At 40.9% G+C, this 19,479-nt stretch overlaps 3 protein-coding genes across 4 annotated transcripts; 2 read left to right on the top strand and 1 right to left on the bottom strand.

Moving 5' to 3' along the window:
• The first annotated feature begins 578 nt into the window (after window positions 1-578).
• Window positions 579-3,242, top strand: LOC149679192 (uncharacterized). Of its 2 annotated transcripts, none has more exons than XM_089834831.1 (3): window positions 579-717; window positions 820-1,505; window positions 1,562-3,242. In XM_089834831.1, exons 2-3 carry the CDS (start codon window positions 903-905, stop codon window positions 3,089-3,091), a joined length of 2,133 nt encoding a protein of 710 aa, XP_089690957.1. In that variant the 5' UTR covers window positions 579-717; window positions 820-902; the 3' UTR covers window positions 3,092-3,242. The 2 variants fall into 2 exon arrangements, with proteins under 2 accessions (XP_089690957.1, XP_089690955.1); XM_089834829.1 differs by having other exon boundaries at window positions 664-725.
• Window positions 3,179-5,560, bottom strand: LOC149679191 (uncharacterized). The gene is made up of 4 exons (XM_089835804.1): window positions 4,600-5,560; window positions 4,422-4,545; window positions 4,175-4,361; window positions 3,179-4,062 (listed from the first exon to the last, which is right to left on the bottom strand). Exons 1-4 carry the CDS (start codon window positions 4,996-4,998, stop codon window positions 3,234-3,236), a joined length of 1,539 nt encoding a protein of 512 aa, XP_089691930.1. The 5' UTR covers window positions 4,999-5,560; the 3' UTR covers window positions 3,179-3,233.
• Window positions 5,561-12,405: 6,845 nt separating this feature from the next.
• Window positions 12,406-13,327, top strand: LOC149679190 (uncharacterized). Its single transcript, XM_089834852.1, has 3 exons — window positions 12,406-12,677; window positions 12,811-13,009; window positions 13,087-13,327. The coding sequence occupies exons 1-3, from the start codon at window positions 12,537-12,539 to the stop codon at window positions 13,275-13,277; spliced, it is 531 nt and encodes a 176-aa protein (XP_089690978.1). The 5' UTR covers window positions 12,406-12,536; the 3' UTR covers window positions 13,278-13,327.
• Window positions 13,328-19,479: the final 6,152 nt, after the last annotated feature.

Raw genomic sequence — 19,479 nt, 5'->3', positions numbered from 1 at the left:
GCTAGTCCCGCCATCTATGATTCGGGTGTGTAACTAGTGCCTTACACTCGGCCATCCTATAATTATAATCTCCTGATTATTTCGTTACAATTCAACTCAGTTAATTTTTTTTTTATAATCATTACATGACTTCGAACATTGACGTTAAATAAAGAACAATAAAACAAAATTAAGAAACGTGTTAACTTATAAAGTTCAGAATTATCTTTGGTTTGGGTTGAATACTAATTTACTTTCTTAGATCATTAAATTTAATTTTAAAATTGGGGGTTAAAATATAAAGTCCTTCAAATAGCTAGGTCGTTTCCTTGTTCGTAGACTTCGTCGCATCGTTTCAACATCAGTGTTGTTGCTAGTATCCATAAGCTGTCCGTCTCTGGCTCCGGCTGATTCGTCTATCGGAGGTTCAGGATCGTCTTCGTCTTCCCCCTTGCGTCGTGACACGTCCGTCGGTTCGCAGTCGTCATCGTCAGAAGAGGTCGTTTCGTCCTTGTCGGAGGAGTTGTCGATGATTAGAAAGCGTTTCAATTTGTCTACAGGGGCTGTATTCCTATAGAATCGGTTAGTTCGTTGGGTCTCGGGTAGATCCTCGATCAAATATCGGTCATAGTTGAGTTTGTCCGTGACAACGTATGGTCCTCGATATTTAGCTGCTGTCTTGAGTGGCAATCCTGTGGCTTGTGGTTGTCGTTCCACAACGACTAAATCTCCGGGAACGTAAGTGGGTGCGTGCGCCCTTTTAGCGTTATAACGTGTGCGTTGTTTTTCTTGATCCGCTCGAATTGATTCTATTGCTTTCTCTCTTCTCTTCATCAATAGCTCTTTTCGTAATTTTATGCACGCATGCTCAGAATAACTCTGGGGGCCAGTGAAGCAGACTACGCTTTGAACTTGCGTTGAAAATGGAAGGGACCGAAACTAAGCTCCGGATTTTTGATCCGGTATATAGTAAATTAAAGGTTGTTGAACTCAAAGATATTCTAAAAAGGAAAAATATTCCATATAAAACTAACTGGCGAAAACAAGCTCTCGTTGAGGCACTCTGTAAGCATGAAAGTGAAAATACCCCTCAATACGACCAAGGCTTAGGATCATCAATTCAAGTCGCAAAAGAATCATCAAAGCTCAAATGCATCGATAATATTCAACAACAGCGTTTGCAAATTACAAAACCAACAAATAAGTCAGATGCGTACAACCGAGTATTAAGTTTTGGTTCCTCATCATCCACGCATCATGATTTTATTTTGGAAAAGAAAAATCCTGAAGTGCTTCCGTATTATCGGACACAGTTTAAATTACCCGACCCGGTGGAAATACCACCATGTTGTTGGTCAAAAGACCTGTACCTCATTCCAGATCTAAGTTTCGCTAACATTTACGATTACTTCGTGCGCGCCAAAGTTTTTATTGATGGGAAAGATAGAAACGATCGTAAAGGCATGGAAAGAGCTGTAGCTCATAAAAGAGCTGGGGATATTCACAAGGAACTCTTAGTAGCTCAAGTAAGAATAAATTATTAACTTTAGATAAGTTTGAATTAATTTTAATACTTCAACAGATTACCGATTCCCTGACATATGTAACATCACGCTGTTTTGCGTCAGCGAGAAACTTAGACTATGCTGTAGTTGTGTGCCTCAAGAGCACTGGGAAGGTGTGCGCTGGAGCCTGCGAATGCGCGAGGGGATTATCTGGATCATGCAGTCACATAGGTGCTCTTCTTTTATGCATAGAAGCCTTTGCCGAGTTTAGATGCAAATCTGGAGATAATGTAGGCACTTCACGAGAATGTGGATGGAACAAACCCAGAGGGAAAAATATTATCGCGTCTGAGTTGAAACCACAAATGTTTAAAAAACCAAAATTAATTTGTGAAGATGAAAATTTGACTGACGCTGTCAAAGAGGACAAACCTTTTGACTTTGACCCGAGACTTAAAATACATAGAAAATCTGATTTTATCGATTTAGCCAGGTCTGTTAATGAATTAGTACAAATTTACCCAGAAACAGGTCTTAGACACTTATGGGATATTGATACGTTACAACCAGAAGTACCCGAGGTCGCAATTGAGGTAGAAGTTTCTTCCAGTCTAGACGCAGTGAACCTAGTCCCTAGTCAGAGGCTACTTGGAAGTAGAGAATCTTTGTCAATACACGATAGTTCAGAATATGCAATGCCCCATAGTAAAACAGTAACTCTAGCAGATTTACCAACTAATGATAAATTTGAAACGCTACTTATTAGAAAACCTGCTATGGTACAATCTAAAATAGAGATACCTACTGACCAATTTGAAAGAGAATCACTAAGCTTAATTTTACCAATAAGATCTGAAATTAAAAATATTTCAGACGAAACAGCGTTATCTTACATACAAAATAAAAGCACTAGCACGGATCTTGTTAGGTACATTGAAGCTAATACTGTATCTCAGTCAAAATGTAAATTATGGATTGATTTGAAACCTGGTAGAATAACGAGTTCTATCTTCGGATTAGTATACAAAGCAAAATGTAAAAGTTTACCCAAATCTATCATTGCTAAAATACTCAACCCAAACCAACTAAGTAAATATAGCAAACTACCCAAAGCGATCCAGAGGGGCATTGATTTAGAACCATTAGCGGTAGAAAGGTACATTGATCTCACTAGTTTTGTCGTTGAAAAATCTGGCCTTACTTTGCACACGCGATATAGCTTTCTAGGTGCTAGTGGGGATGGTATCATAACTGATCCAAATATTGTCTCCAAAGGTGTCCTTGAAATTAAGTGCCCTTCTTCACTGAGAAATAATGATATTAGCAATATGCCTGTTGGTGAGATAGTGAATAAATACAAAGACTTTTGTATTGGTAAAGTAGGTGACCAATACAAATTAAAGAGAAACTCCTCATACTATTATCAAGTGATGGGTGAAATGGCAATCAAAAAATTGACATGGGCAGATTTTGTAATCTTTACTGGAACCAAAGAATGTAGTTATGTTTATATTGAAAGAATAGAGTTTGACCAAGATTTTTGGCAGGATATCGAAGAAAAGCTTGTCCAGTTTTACAAGCAATACATTGTACCTTACGTAATTTAGTTCCTAAAACATTTGTGATGTAGTTATGTAGTCATGGTAATGTTGTTATGTTAAACAATGAACACTGTTTTAATTCCCTTCAGGGGATAGTATTTAAAAATTTCTTTTTATTTAAATGTGTAAGAAATTCATAAAAATACAACTATTTTCCGACTACTGGCTTATTAATGTTGGTTAAATTTGAACATACACTAAATATTTGACTAATTATTTTAATTTGTGATATGGGAAACACCCCATCTAGAATGTGAAAGTTTTTTATCCTACCAATTGCCCTCTCTACATGAATTCGTAATTCAGCGATCCTCCTGGTTTCAACTACTTCTTCCTCGGTAAACTGTGCCTTACTTTTAAGGAAAGGTGGTATGTTCAAGGTGCACTGTTTCGGCGCCAACAAATCTTGTATGGTAAATCCTTTGTCGGCCATGACATTTGAATTTGATGGTATAAGGTCAATGATACCACTTTTTTCAACCATGTATTTGTCAGAAGCTCGACCACCCCATGGTTTTGAAACATATGATATTACACCACCCGGAGTGATTCCGATAAGGAACTTGGCCGTATTATGATGTTTGTAAGAGGAATATGTTGTATTCTGAGTAAGCATATCTTTAGATCTTTCTATAAATACTTCAGTAGCATCAAGGATCAACATTGTGTCAGGGTATTTTTTGAATTTTTCTGGCATGTACTTGTTTACCAATTCTTTAGACGGGTAAGGACACAGCGCCTGTAGTTCCTTGTCTAATAAACAAATCCAGGTTGTAAAAATTTCAGAAAATGTAGATATACTAATGTCAAATCTGTCTGCTATGTCTTGCGTTAGCAGTCCCAGCTTTAGCCTCATAAGAACGGCGAAAAACTCATTGATAAGCGATAGTTTGTGATATCCCACATTTTTTCTTTCTCCGTCAGCCGATTTTGAGGCTCGATAGTAAGTCATACACTCAGCTTTTCTTCTTAAGAAACTGAAATAAATGATGGCATAATTATATTTCCTTCAACTTAACTTCTGGAAGCTTCTAAAAATTTACGAATTTCATGCTCAAGAACGTCAAGATAAAGAATTTAAAGTCTTACTTAAAAAGCCACATAAACGTAGCAAATGTAGGCAGTCCAGTGTAAAATTTGGTAACACTATCATCGTGTTGAATTTTTTCGAAAGACCACGTTTTCTTACGAATAACATCTTTGTACTCCTCAATTTGTAGCTTTAGCTTGGCATTTTCTTCGAGCAGATGATCGCTCATTGTTTGTGTACCAAAACCTTTTGAACAAGTAAAATATTTGTCATTACTTGGTAGATTGATATAATTTTAAATCATACTTCTAGTGGTTTTACTCTGCTTGGGTTTTGATGGGTTTCCATCAGTATAATCATGAAAAGATAATGATGACTGAATTGAATAATTATACCAATTCTTTTCCCATTGGTCTTCGTCTGACTTCCTCTAAAGTTGAATTCATTAACATGTATTGGGAAACTTTAAAATTACAGGTTTTACCTTCTTGGCATTCCGGCGTACTTGCCTCTCTTCTCGTGACAAATTCAATGGAAACACTTCTTCCGCAAATGAACTTGGTTCAGTTTCATTAATTTCTTCCGCGATTAATGAAGAACGTTCTTTTTCGATTGGCAATGGTTTTGAAATGATAGTTTCAATCACAGTGGGTTTCATATACAACGTAGGCACCCAGTCCACGTCGTGTTTATCCCACCCAGGGTAGCCGCTAACAAAATGCTTACTACAGATTTTATCATCTCGTCCAACCTTCCAGTTTTGTCTATTTATTATTTTCTCCCATAGTTTTCGTCTTTTAACTGGAATTCTATGAAATTTTGTCTTTTCTATTTTGGATTTCGAAGAGTGACTCTTACAACCAACAACACAGCAAGAAGGCATGATTATTGTTCACTGGCTCGCAAAGGCTTAACTTTTTAACTCAATATTAAAAGCCAAGAATAGAAATTTTAGAAAAACTACATAAAAAATTATTTTTTTATAAACTTTAATTATTATAATTTAAAAATCTACTTATTTGTATATTTTTAACTCTCTTACAAATCACCAAACAAATTGAAGTTGGGATTTAATGCATTTTTTCCATAGACTACAAGGGTAGTCTGCATAACTGGCCCCCAGGAGCTTCTAGCGCATGCGCGAGTTGTTTTTCCCCCTTTTTGGCCCTTTGGATGCGAAAAGAGCTATTCTTCGTCGAAGGTTTCGTTGACTTCCGTTTCGAGAAAAGAACTGCTCGGGTTCTTTGATTTGTAGTTGAATAGCAAACTGAAAGGTGATTGCTTAATGGCTGTATGGTACGTATTGTTTATGCCCCATTGTATTTGCATCAGGTGAGAATCCCAATCTCTTTCGTCTTCTCGTTTGCACATACTGGATATTGCGGGTGTCAATTGTCGATTCAGTCTTTCTACTTGGCCATTACCTCTCGGGGTTGCGGTTGCGTTTACAATGTGCGTAATATTCGTGGAAACGCATAAGTTTCTGAATGCTTTTCCTGTATAGGCTGTCCCTTGATCCGAGATTATCCTATTCGGTGGTCCAAATATACCAATTATCTCTTCTACGAATCGAACGGTAGGTCCCATGCCTGTATCTCTTACGGCTCGTATCACGCAAAATTTGGTGAAGGCGTCTATTGCCACTATTAGGAACGTGTTACCTTTCGTGCTTCTGACAAATGGGCCTAGGTGGTCCATGTGTAACGTGTGAAATGGCGTGCCGATTTTATCAATGGAGTGGAGCATTCCCGGCTTTCTTCCGGTTGGACGTTTGTGGAACAAGCATTCCAAACATGCTGAAATATATCTCCTCACGTATCTTCGTAGTCTCGGGAACCAATACGTTTCTTGGATTTTAGAGCAAGTTTTCTCGACACCTACGTGCCCGATATCGTCGTGATTCATTTTGACTATGCGCCACCTCGCGTCGTTTGGTACAACCCATAGTTTTGTTTCCTTCTGATCGTTGTTCTGACGGCGGAAAACTCTGCCGTGCTCCAGTAAGAATTCTTCATGGATTCTCTTCTCCTCCTTAGTGAGCTTATTCTTCTTTTGAAGAGTTTCCTTAATAGACTTGATCTTTGGGTCGTTATGTTGGGCCAATATCAACCAATCCTCTGTCCTTACTTCCGTATGTAGGACGTTTATACCAGAAACTATTTCCATTTCCTCCGCTGCCTCGGTAGGAGCTCTGCTTAAGGCGTCAACGTGCGCCATTCGTTCGCCAGGTCGATGGACAACATCAAATTCATATTCTTGTAGTGACAACCACCAACGTCCTATCCTCGGTACTAGATGCTTCTTTCCCAATGCCGATCTTACAGAGGTACAGTCGGTGATAACTACAAACGGAATTCCGATGAGATACACTCTGAATCTCGACAGACCCCATACTACTGCAAGTGTTTCGAGCTCACTAGAATGATAACGTGATTCTTCCGGTGTGAGTTTCCTACTTGCATAGTGAATTGGGTGTAATTTTTGCTCTTTATCTCGCTGCATCAGCATAGCACCAAGACCAACTTGGCTGGCATCGGTATGCACTTCCGTTGATGCTCTTGGGTCATAGAGTCCTAAGATGGGCCTACTCGTTAATAAGTCTTTGCAATTTCTGAACGCATTCTCTTGTTCGTTGGTCCAATTGAATTCTTCGTTTTTTCGTAGTAACGTTGATAGTGGTGCCGTCACGGTGGCAAAGCCTTTGACGAACCTTCGGAAGTAACTTGTTAGACCTAGAAATCGGCGGACGTCGTGGACATTTTGAGGTCTAGGAAAGTTCTTCACGCCAACTATCTTCCTTTCCCCTGGGCGTATTCCTTTTTCTGTTATTTCGAAGCCCAGGTAGTCTATATTCGTTTGCAGAAAGTAACACTTCTTCAAGTTTAGTGTTAGGTTTGCCCGTCGGAATACATCTAGAACGGTCCTCAGATGCTCGATTCCTTGATGTTCGTTTTTCGAAGGGATTAATACATCATCCATGTAGGTTAAAGCGATTTCGAAACGTAGAGGTCCTAGTACAGTGTTCATCATCCTTTGGAAAATCGCTGGACCGTTAACCAGGCCAAAAGGCATGCGTAGGAAGTGGTAATGTCCGTCGGGGGTGATGAATGCCGTCTTCATTTGAGATTCTTCGTCGACCGGTATCTGGTAGTACCCGGAAATTAGATCTAGACTAGTAAAGAACCGATTTCCGCTTAGCCTTTCTAGTTGATCGTCAATAAGTGGAAGGGGAAACGCGTCCCTTTTCGTGATCCGGTTGAGTGCCCGGTAGTCGACACATAGTCTCTCGTCTCCTGTCTTCTTCTTAACGATTAATATTGGGCTTGAATACGGCGAGGTAGATTCTTCTATTATTCCAGCGTCCAATAGTTCGGTTATTTTCGTCCTGACTTTCCCTCGTTCCGCGTGTGATAGACGGTAGGGTCTATATGTGATTGGTTTCTCCGTTGTCAGTTCGATTTTCATTGCCGTTTGGGTAGTATGACCCAGTTCGCTTAATTCGTTTGCAAAACAGTCCCGGTATTCGTTTAGGAGATTGCATAGTTGTACCTTATTTTCCTCGGGTACGTGAGGTGCAACGTTTATTTCATCGATGTCGATGCGTTCTGTCGTCTCCGTTCCGATGTGTAAACATTCAATGACTTGTTCTTCCGTTAGTGCTTCACACGGTTCAGCTCGTAGAACCTTTTCTCCTTTCTTAATTTCGAGTTGAGATCCAGACAAATTTACTACTGGTATACTTGAGAAGCCATTCTTATCAATCGCGTAGATTCCTCTGGGTATGTAGTATTCTCTTCCTGGAGACGTTCTCATTTGTTCATCCACAAATACCTCTAAATCGCTTTCTAGAGATGCCTTAGAGTGAAGGTCAATAAATCCAACGTAGTTTACTGGGATGACTGAAGCTTTACGTGCCCAAAGATTTACGGGTTGGGGCGGCAGTTCAGGAATCTCCATGTTTTGTATCGAGTTATCTCCCATAATCAAGTGGGTTTCTTCGAATAATCGAATAGCGTTTTGTCGTTTAACGATGGTGACATGCGGTAATTCGGTGAGAGGTTGTCCAATAAGTAGAGGGATGTCTTGATTCTCATCCCTTACAACTATCAGCTCTACGTCCGCGCTTACTTGGTCAACTTTGACGGTTGCTCTTGCGATACCAACTGGCTGAATTCGGGATGTACCTCCGTATCCTCCAATGGACAGTTCCTTCTTGGGGTCTTCAACAGTCAAGCCAAATTCGTCGGCAGTACTTTTTCGAATGATGACGCATTTGCTACCCATGTCTACATATGATCTGATTGGTTTATCGTTAACGTAGGCGTCCATAAAATACTTTTCGTTCCCGTCTACGTTTAGTTGATCATCATCGATATGCATGGTTTCTCTTGGAGTTATAATCTTCCTACAATCTTTAGTTTCGTGGCCTACTCGTTGACAAGTGTCACATCGGAGCCTCTTTTGTGGTTTAAGGCAGTTTCGCGCTATGTGGCCGTAGTCGTTGCAATTAAAACATAGGGACTCACCCCTATCGTTGTAATTCGGTTTTCGTGGACGAGGCTTAGCCTGCTGGGGGTTTTGATTTTGATTCGTCTGCTTGAGATTTTCGTCACGCGTAGGCCATCTAGTGAATGAGTCGCTCGTTTTTCCCATTGGCGGTCTTTTCCTATTTTCGTTGGAATTGCTCGTGATTTTCAAACGGCCTTCTAATTGTTGTACGCATTTGAGCAGTTCTGGTGGATTCTTGAACTCCCTGACACTTAATGCTGTAATCAATTCTCTATCATTCAATCCCGTAATGAGATACTCAATCATCGCTTCCTCGTTTAAACCACAGAGTCTAGCCTTCGCCACCTTTTCGTGGTAGTATTTCTCTACAGTGTCGCTGGGTTTTCGTACAAATTGCTCCATTTCTCTATGTAACTGCTGACATCCTTTTGATGGTGGGAACCATTCTTCTAGCTTCGTTTTCCATTCAACCCATGTAAATACACTTGACGAGAGTCCTTCGAACCATGTCTTGGCAGAACCCTTTAACTTTGGTAAGGCGCTGTTGATTGTCATTCTTTCGTTCCATCCGTAAGCGGTGGCAGCATCATCTACTTTCTTCAACCACATAGTAATGGTTTGATGAGGCGCGTTTTCGGGATCAAAATTGGGGATAATTTGACTAGTATCACCCCAGTGATGATGTACGTTGTTGCCTTGATTCACCACATTCGGATTGGCTGCGCCTTGTGGTACGGGTGCAGGAACTAACGCTGCCATGGTCTGTTGAACTGCGTTTGAGACTGCTAATCGTATAGCCTCCTGGAAATCATTCATGGCAATATATCCGGCTGGATGCGAACCGTTGTTTTCGTCTTCAGACATGTTGTAATTTCGTAATAGTCGTGTTTCTGACTCGGTGTCTCTCGTTAACGTAGGAGATTGTTCGTCAGAATTTATCGCGTAGTCGTATGCGGTATTTCGTTTGTCGTGGTCGTTAAAATAGTAGTCGTTGGCGTCCTCGTAACCTTCGATGCCGTTAGTCTCTTCGTAAATTTCGTTTTCGTCACTAACCTCGTGTTCGTGAGAGCCTTTGTTTCTCAACCAGTTTCCGTGGATGCTCCCAGTTCCTGGACAAATTTCGTTGGGTTTATCGTTACCCGTAGTGTCCTCGTTGGAATGGGGTTCTATTTTTCTGGTGATAACGTTGTCTCTGTGTCGTGTTGCCTTCTCGTTTTGGGCAGAAATTTCGTTGGTTTCGGTTGAACAAGTTTTGCAAATTCCTATTCTCGATGCATTTGCTTTTACTCGTTCACTCCGTCGTACGTGTGGACAATCTTTTTTTCCTTGCATGCGTATGATCGTGGTTTTTTTTCGTTAATGGCGGCGCCTCGTGTTATCGTGGTTTTTCGTTAATGGCGTCGCCTCGTGTTTCGGTATTGCATTTTCCAAATCCGTTTTCATCAGGCTTAGGGTCGTCGCGTTCTACGTTTTAAATCCGTCTTAATGATTACTATCCCACTTCTGAGATGTTAACTCGCATAGTTAATACGTGTGTCAAGATAATTAAAGTCAATCGTAAAGTTGAAATAAGAACATAGTAAACGTTTATTCGGTAAATCAGGTACTCGTATACATAATACTGTCGACGACCTAACCTCGCTCGACGCGAGAGAAAAAGAGAGTGTCCCCTATTGGGTATCGGACCCCATATATATAACCTCGGTTCTAGATAATCGATAATCGTGCTAGTCCCGCCATCTATGATTCGGGTGTGTAACTAGTGCCTTACAAATACAATACGTATGACACTTATAACCCCTACAACGCTCTATATGTAATGATAGTCTGATTCATAACATCAGAAGTATATAATACTTCTCTTCGAGAGAAGTGTACCACTAAGCGGGGTTGTAACATGCTTATTCCCAACATCAGAACATTTGGAGCAAGGTTAATAAACCTAATCATACGCGATTAATAATTCTATTATCATTACTCTATTAGCGCTTTACTATTTTCCAAGGCACATGCGCTGGTAGATTTTTGTCATACGTTTCAGAAACACCCTGTATACATATGTGGATTGATTCATTTTTGACTCGCTTGCTTCCATAGGCACGTTCAGTCGAACATGAGTACCACTACCCTTCCCTATTTCATGAAGTCCGTCTGAACATGACTATAGGATGAATATGAGAGCACATATATTACATTGCTTACGTTAGTTATATTGATATACTTTGACGTCAGTATACCTGTCGGTTATCATTCTAAACATAGGATGAACTAAATGAAGTTAACAACAAACTGCACTCATCGTCTTAAAAGTCTTTAAACAAGGAGGAAAAACCATAAAAACCTCTCCGAGTGCAGTGCGATTAATTGGGTATAGTATCGTGACTTGGGTTGAATTGATTCGGCATGGTAAACAAGTGTTCATAACACATTGAATACTAGATTTGCGGTTGAACAATGGTTTGTGTTAAAAGTTGAACAAAATCTACTCCGTGATTAATATTTTTTTCCTCATCAAATGAACAACGCGGGCCTTAACCCTATGTTTCAAAGAATATTCCCGTGACTTTTGTTATAGACGTATAAAACATGGTTCAAAACTGAGTTAGAGATAGTAAAAGTGTCGCTTATCGCTGATGAGCGGTAACACGATGCGTTCCTAATACGTTTTCCCTTGACGTCATACGTGGCCTATTGTCGCTACTCGGTCAATATACCCTCTATTCCTCATCATTAATTTGATCCTTTAACTTCACATTAAACCTATTCTCATTAGTCGGTGTAGACATCATGTCAAGATCACCTCTGCATGGATCAGACCGGTCTCAGTCGTAGGATAATGGCTTTGTATTATGTTTCCATAATGCGCGTATATTTCCGCTAACCGATTTAGTTTACAATTTGACCTATCAGTTATTAGGGCCCGAGCAGACTGAAGGCATTACTAAACTACCTTTCTTTTAATTAAACGTTCAGGAGAACGAGAGACAGCTAATTGTTTAAAAGCTCTTCTTGCTCCCTGGTTGCACCAATTGCGTACGTTTATAAGCTAATTTCAATAAGTTTTCCACTTCTTATACTTGGTACTGCTACGGCCTTACTGAGAGTCAGTTCTAGAACGACAAGAGATTTGACTACACTGTTTTGCATTCCGTCGCCCTATTTAGTCGGCGCTGAGCCTTGGGTACATCCGTCCACGAGAATCTATGATGTTATGTCACTCTACCACTGTCTCTCAGTAACCAGTGTAGACTTATGGAACATATAAACGTATGCTACTTGGTATAGTTTCATGGGCTCAGTAAAAGGTGAAGCTTCGTGTACACTTTTCCACTGGTCATTTAAAGCAGATAGCTTAATTTTTCAATGATATAGTATTTGTTTTCGGCGTTACGTTTACATTCTTTACCCTCCCTGACTTTATTCAACCAATACACTACGTTGAACGACGCGATTCACAACACCACACTCACGCGGTTCCATTCCCTAGGCATTAATTCGGGGTTACACAACCTTTAGATTTTAGTCACCCTATACCGTGTAATCATCAGGTTAGTTATAAGACGTTTATGGCTATTATGTAGGAATGATAGTAGTGTGGTTCGAGAACATTCATCTAAATCAAATAATAACCGGGAAACGTCCGATGAAATGAAATCTATCAATACGCAAGAGATGTCAGATGCTTCAGACATTTTAGATGACTGTGGTTCAAGAAAGTCTGCAGATGTTTTGCACGAAGACAAGCTTGATACACCGGTACCTCAACTGCTTCACGGTTCACCCGCAGTGACCCCAGACGAAGAAAAGGTGCATCATTCTAAAGATAAAGACCGCGCTTCAAAGCCTTCTATTTACACAGAACTGGGTAAGAGTAGCCAAGGGTCTATTTGAGTATTTTCAGAGGTTTGTGTCATGTTTAATACATCTGTATATATCTCAGGAATAACAAGATCAGTTGTAAACTTTTGCAAGAAGGTTGCATCTTTAGGAGATGAATTTAGTGGAATATCTTCGGATGAAGAAATATCAACACGGCAACTTAAACGAAAAATGGTTAGAATAATCACAGGTTACAATCCTTCTTAAGTGTGTATCCTGGCTAAATTGGTGTTCAACCTCTCCTTGATACAATTACATTTATATAACACAAATTAAGAGTTAATAATGCCTGATACACCCTCTTCAGATTAGATTGTGTGACGGTTATGACGTCTTCGTCTCAGATGTGGATGCAAAGAATTTGGAAACAAAATGCGAAAACGAAACGGAAATGATACACGCGTTGCTTACAATGCTGCATAGCGAGAGGGAATTAGCCGACTTAACTGCCATGGGTAAAGGGGTTAGAAAGGCACTACCCAAGGCCCATCTAAGCGTTATTCACCGTATGTTAATTAATCCAATCTTTCTCCTTGTCTTACATTCTACATGTATTTACAATATTGTTCTCTGTAATCTTTAGTGCTCGTTATACGTCAATTCGGATCAAAGATTAAAAAATCCCAAATTAACTGCATTATTAATAAAAAGTGTGCCAACTTGAGGAGCAAATTAATCAAAAGCGGCGATATAGTAAATGTACCAGATCCCACAAAAGGCCAAACCGATGAGGAGGATTCAGACTTGGAGGCTTCCGAGGGCAACAGGCAGTAACACGCGTGTGAACATTTTTATAAAGAAATTAGAAGAATAAAATTATGCATATTGACACCGTGTAGTTTACTTTTTATTTGTATGTCTACCCCAACATGTCAATGTGGGTTGAAACACTTCAAAGTTTTCTAATACACGCTAATTAAGATATATTTCAATTGATAACGTACACCATACAAGGGGTTAAAACGTTGCGTTCAAAGGTTTTTCACGTAGCCATCCCGACAGAAGGCGGTGCTTTTCGACAAAATATAAGCATGTTTTCACGAAACGCAACGTTGATGACATATGGAGCTACAGTATTATGTATGACCTCTCGATGCATTGCCTATATCAGACCGCTTTTAGCATTCTCAGGTTGCGAAGCCGTACTGCGTTCCCAACGTCAGCTCTCTTATGGCGTGCCACAAAGTTTAACCCCATTGGACATCCCACAAGTAGACTTCATTATGCATTCTCAACGTGAGCTCTTTTATGGCGTGCCACTAAGTTTGACCCTATCGGACATCCCGCATTTAGACTTAATTATTCATTCTCAACGTGAGCTTTCTTATGGCGTACCACAAAGTTTAACCCTATCGGACATCCCACATGTAGACTTCATTATGCATTCTCAACGTGAGCTCTTTTATGGCGTGCCACTAAGTTTGACCCTATCGGACATCCCGCATTTAGACTTAATTATTCATTCTCAACGTGAGCTTTCTTATGGCGTACCACAAAGTTTAACCCTATCGGACATCCCACATGTAGAATTCATTATGCATTCTCAACGTGAGCTCTCTTATGGCGTACCACAAAGTTTAACCCTATTGGACATCCCACAAGTAGACTTCATTATGTATTCCCAACATTAGCTCTCTTATGTCGTAGCACAAAGTTTACACCTATCGGACATCCCACATTTAGACTTCATAATGCATTCCCAACGTGAGCTCTCTTATGGCGTACCACAATGTTTAACCCTATTGGACATCCCACATGTAGACTTCGTTATGCATTCTCAACGTGAGCTCTCTTATGGCGTACCACAAAGTTTACCCCTATCGGACATCCCACATTTAGACTTCATAATGCATTCCCAACGTGAGCTCTCTTATGGCGTACCACAATGTTTAACCCTATGGGACATCCCACATGTACACTTCATAATGCATTCCCAACGTGAGCTCTCTTATGGCGTACCACAAAGTTTACCACTATCGGACATCCCACATTTAGACTTCATAATGCATTCCCAACGTGAGCTCTCTTATGGCGTACCACAATGTTTAACCCTATTGGACATCCCACATGTAGACTTCATTATGTATTCCCAACATCAGCTCTCTTATGTCGTGGCACAAAGTTTACCCCTATCGGACATCCCACATTTAGACTTCATAATACATTCCCAATGTTAGATCTCTTATGGCGTACCACAATCTTTACCCCTTTCGGCAATCCAACATCTAGACCTTTTTGGGTCAATACTCTTCTGGCGTACCACACAATATACCCTTTTCGTACATCACAGATCTATACCGCTTTATGTGCTCTCGACATCAGTTCTCTAATGATGTACCATAAACTATATCCATGTCGGAACTTCCAGATGTTCACCTCTTTAAGCGTTCCCGATATCAGTCCCCTTAAGGGATATTCCTACGTAAATCTCTCTCGGCGATCCAGGGGTCGAAGCGCTTTGCGCGTTCCCGACGCGTTAGACCTCGTCTGTCATATCACAATGAGGACCTCTTTAAGCGTTCACGGCAATGCACGTATTAGTGATTGCTTAATGTCAGACCGTATTTAGAGTTCCTGGATACTGACCATGCTACTCGTTAACACTTCGCGACCATGTTTGACATACCCGATGTCAGACCTTTTGTTGTCTTCCCTGCTCTTAATGGCTTATGGGGTCCTATTTGCAAGAATAATGTTAGTCATGCTGTATTTGCGATGTTTACAGCATGCGTAATTGAAGCCCCTCTTGGAACGACTTTTCTGCGTCTTCGATTAGCAGCCTTATCGCTGCGACGTCGCGGCGGTGGTTACTTTCAAGACCTCTGAGAGGGGTCTGCGGCTAAATGTGCCTTAGACGATATATTATAAGGACGTGCAGTGGATGTATTATATGCCGAAGTAAAGGGAACGTCCGAACGGTACACTAAATGGAGGGTCTTAAATGTAAGACCTCCAAATGAGCCCATCATTGCAGACATCCAAAGCGCGTCTCACTTGGCGATGTCTGCGGTGGGAATTAGCCCAGATCGCTTAAATGACACGTCTGATAAGATCGGTAACTAAGACCACCGTTTGACCTACATGAGCTTCCTCCCGTACCGACACAGGATTACTGCCAGGCCTACCCGTAACATCTAAGACAGTCTAAATAGTTAAGGCTAAGCAAAACAGGTCTGAATATTAGAGGTGATGTTTTTCGGTAAGGGCAAGTATAATATTTTATTTGACTGACTTATTGTCGTCCATAAAACTTGATTCGTTAAGCCTTGCGCTGAGAATCGTGAATAAAATCCGAAGTATATAATGCTTCGAGGGAGAAGTGGGGTAATTGTAACATGATTCTTCCCAACATCATTTTATATTTGGAGCAAGGTTACTATTGAACCAAATCACACGCGTTAAATAGTTCCCTCATTATTACTCTATTAGTGCTTAACTATTTGCCAAGGGGCATGTGTTGTAAATTGGAGATAATACCGGTTGTTTTTTATCTATATCCAGATTCTATTTTCTATACTTGTGTTTTTTATGCATCGCGGTCACTCTTGTAATCTTTATTTTTTATCGCGATGCCTTAACTATATAACCGGATAACATTCCGATAACGTTTGTCAGTTCAGTGTATTGTTCCCGGATATTAATACTAATGTTCTAAATTAAATTAATAAAGAGTTTATAACCAGTTAAACCCAGAGTCGTTCTTGCGTCAAATAACAACAGGTTATGGGCCCAGCACGCTTCCACTGCGCAAAGGTTTAGAAGTCATAAGAAGTTCAACGCCGGGAAGATTATCCTTTAAGGTGCGGAGTCAGACGTAGAACGGCCGGAAATCACCTGGGACGAATCGAGACGTTAACTAAAGATAATTATGATACCTGGAAAATGCAAGTGGAAGCCCTGTTTCAAAAGAACGACCTCTGGGAGTACGTAGATGGAACTTCAACGAGGCCAACTCCGGTGCGGGGAACGGAAGGAAACGCCCAGGCGGTCGCTACCTGGGACAGTAATGATCGAAAAGCAAGAGCGGACCTAATCTTGTCGATCAGTCCGTCGGAGTTGAAGCAAGTAAAGAATTGCACGACCTCACGGGAAGTATGGCAGAAGCTCGAATCCATCTACCAGTCCAGTGGACCTGCCCGGAAAGCCACGCTGCTGAAGAAACAGACCCTCAACTTACTACTTGGCTTAACTATTTGCCAAGGGGCATGCATGCGCTTGTGGTCATTTTTGTCCCACGTCAAGACAATTACGGTTTGTGCAGGGTTCATTGCTGAGGATTTAGTAAATACCAAACAGTTATAGACTTCACCCCACGTTGTGATGCCCATCTGAAGTTTGTTGAGCAGGAAAGCAAATGTTCAAAAAGGGGTCCTTCGCCTGGGAAGAATCATGTTACATATAACTAAAGAGTGTCACCCTTTTTGTATTATCCCCTTCTGATAAAATGTATTAATCTTTTATTGTTGTTGCTATATCAGTTTTTAACGATTTCTTATTTGTATAGTTCGCAAAGTATACCAGCTGAGATTACCAACAACATTTCTCAAAGTCTGCTTAAAGTGGAAGCCACGAACCTCGAGCAATTTGGGATAGGTATGGTGTCACATTATTGTGATTCTGACACGCAACCTGATGTAGTTCCAGTTTGATGAAACTATTAGGGTTATTTTTTCGTTTTGATCATCAAGGTTCGTTGGTAAAAGCCGAAGGTGCTTGCAATATCGAAGGAACACTGACTGAAGAAGACATTAAGGAAGAATCACCTGAATGTGATGCGGAGATTGGCAAAGAAAACACGTCCCAAACTAAAACTACCTCAAAAAATGCGCGAATTATGAAACTATGTATTCCTAAACTCAAATGCCGTGACTGTGTTCCTTTACTTAACCTTGAAGGCGAAGCGCAGTTCGAAATGTCTCCTGTCCCAAGGACAGATTCGCCTCCCGAGAACAATCTTAGCGTTAACGATTCTTATCCCAAATCACGAATTTCTTCGACCAAGAGAGGAAATGAGAGTATAGCAACTCGATCCAAGAAATTGTGCCTTGAAAAACATGGGGAATTGTCGTCGCTTGACGCAAATAAGGAAAGCAATTCTCAGGAAGAAGGTCCAGAGGAGAATCTTGGTGATGACCACCCTTACCCAAAAATGAACCTCCAATTATTGCCTAAAATTAGTCCAATATAGACCAGCTTTTTATTTATATTTCACGTTGAACGTTTTCGTAAAAATTACGTGATTATCATTTGTGATAAGAGTCATATTATCACTCGTTATAAACCTGTGTGACACCTGATCACTCATTATTTACTAGACATACGTGATACATTATCACCCATTATTGACCCGAGAGACAGCCGACATGAGTGACAAATAATCACCCGCTATTGACCCAAAAGACACCCGACATACGTGACACATTATCATCCGTTATTGACCCGAGATGACAAATAATCACCCATTATCGACCCAAAAGCCATCCAAAATGTCAAATAATCACCCGTTATCGACCCAAAAGCCACGCGACATTAGTGACGAATAATCACCCGTTATCGACCCAAAAGCCACGCGACATTAGTGACGAATAATCACCCGCTATTGGCCCACAAGACACCCGACATGAGTGACAAGTAATCACCAGCTATTGACCCAAAAAACACCCGACATGAGTGACAAGTAATCATTCGTTATGGACCCAAAAGCCACCCGACATGAGTGACAAGTAATCATTCGTTATGGACCCAAAAGCCACCCGACATGAGTGACAAATAATCACCCGCTATTGACCCAAAAGACACCCGACATGAGTGACAAATAATCACCCGCTATTGACCCAAAAGACACCCGACATGAGTGAATAATAATCACCCGCTATTGACCCAAAAGACACCCGACATGAGTGAATAATAATCACCCGTTATTGACCGAAAAGCCACCCGACATGAGTGACAAATAATCAGCCGCTATTGACCCAAAAGACACCCGACATACGTGACACATTATCACCCGTTATTGACCCGAGATGACAAACGATCACCCGTTATTGACCCGAGATGACAAACGATCACCCGTTATTGACCCGAGATGACAAACGATCACCCGTTATTGACCCGAGATGACAAACGATCACCCGTTATTGACCCGAGATGACAAACGATCACCCGTTATTGACCCGAGATGACAAACGATCACCCGTTATTGACCCGAGATGACAAACGATCACCCGTTATTGACCCGAGATGACAAACGATCACCCGTTATTGACCCGAGATGACAAACGAACACCCGTTATTGACCCGAGATGACAAACGATCACCCGTTATTGACCCGAGATGACAAACGATCACTCGTTATTGACCCGAAATGACAAATAATCACACGTTATTGACCCGACGTACGTGACAAATAATCACCCGTTATTGACCCAAAAGACACCCGACATGAGTGACAAATAATCACCCGCTATTGACCCAAAAGACACCCGACATGAGTGAATAATAATCACCCGTTATTGACCGAAAAGCCACCCGACATGAGTGACAAATAATCAGCCGCTATTGACCCAAAAGACACCCGACATACGTGACACATTATCACCCGTTATTGACCCGAGATGACAAACGATCACCCGTTATTGACCCGAGATGACAAACGATCACCCGTTATTGACCCGAGATGACAAACGATCACCCGTTATTGACCCGAGATGACAAACGATCACCCGTTATTGACCCGAGATGACAAACGATCACCCGTTATTGACCCGAGATGACAAACGATCACCCGTTATTGACCCGAGATGACAAACGATCACCCGTTATTGACCCGAGATGACAAACGATCACTCGTTATTGACCCGAAATGACAAATAATCACACGTTATTGACCCGACGTACGTGACAAATAATCACCCGCTATTGACCCAAAAGACACCCGACATGAGTGACAAATAATCACCCGCTATTGACCCAAAAG

This window comes from Phalangium opilio, unplaced genomic scaffold (assembly GCF_054372755.1).
Source record: "Phalangium opilio isolate 3A_F unplaced genomic scaffold, DU_Popi_V2 ptg000041l_1, whole genome shotgun sequence".
Taxonomy (NCBI): domain Eukaryota; kingdom Metazoa; phylum Arthropoda; class Arachnida; order Opiliones; family Phalangiidae; genus Phalangium; species Phalangium opilio.
The sequence above is the reverse complement of the archived record's forward strand: the minus strand, read 5'-3'. Positions and strand labels throughout refer to the sequence as shown.

Coding starts and splice junctions, on each gene's coding strand:
- LOC149679191 (XM_089835804.1), bottom strand. CDS start 4,998: ATGCCTTCTTGCTGTGTTGTTGGTTGTAAGAGTCACTCTTCGAAATCC. Junction 4,546..4,599: donor TACGCCGGAATGCCAAGAAG/GTAAAACCTGTA, acceptor ATTCAACTTTAG/AGGAAGTCAGACGAAGACCA. Junction 4,362..4,421: donor GCAGAGTAAAACCACTAGAA/GTATGATTTAAA, acceptor CTTGTTCAAAAG/GTTTTGGTACACAAACAATG.
- LOC149679192 (XM_089834831.1), top strand. CDS start 903: ATGGAAGGGACCGAAACTAAGCTCCGGATTTTTGATCCGGTATATAGT. Junction 1,506..1,561: donor AGGAACTCTTAGTAGCTCAA/GTAAGAATAAAT, acceptor ATACTTCAACAG/ATTACCGATTCCCTGACATA.
- LOC149679190 (XM_089834852.1), top strand. CDS start 12,537: ATGTTTAATACATCTGTATATATCTCAGGAATAACAAGATCAGTTGTA. Junction 12,678..12,810: donor GGCAACTTAAACGAAAAATG/GTTAGAATAATC, acceptor CACCCTCTTCAG/ATTAGATTGTGTGACGGTTA. Junction 13,010..13,086: donor CCATCTAAGCGTTATTCACC/GTATGTTAATTA, acceptor TGTAATCTTTAG/TGCTCGTTATACGTCAATTC.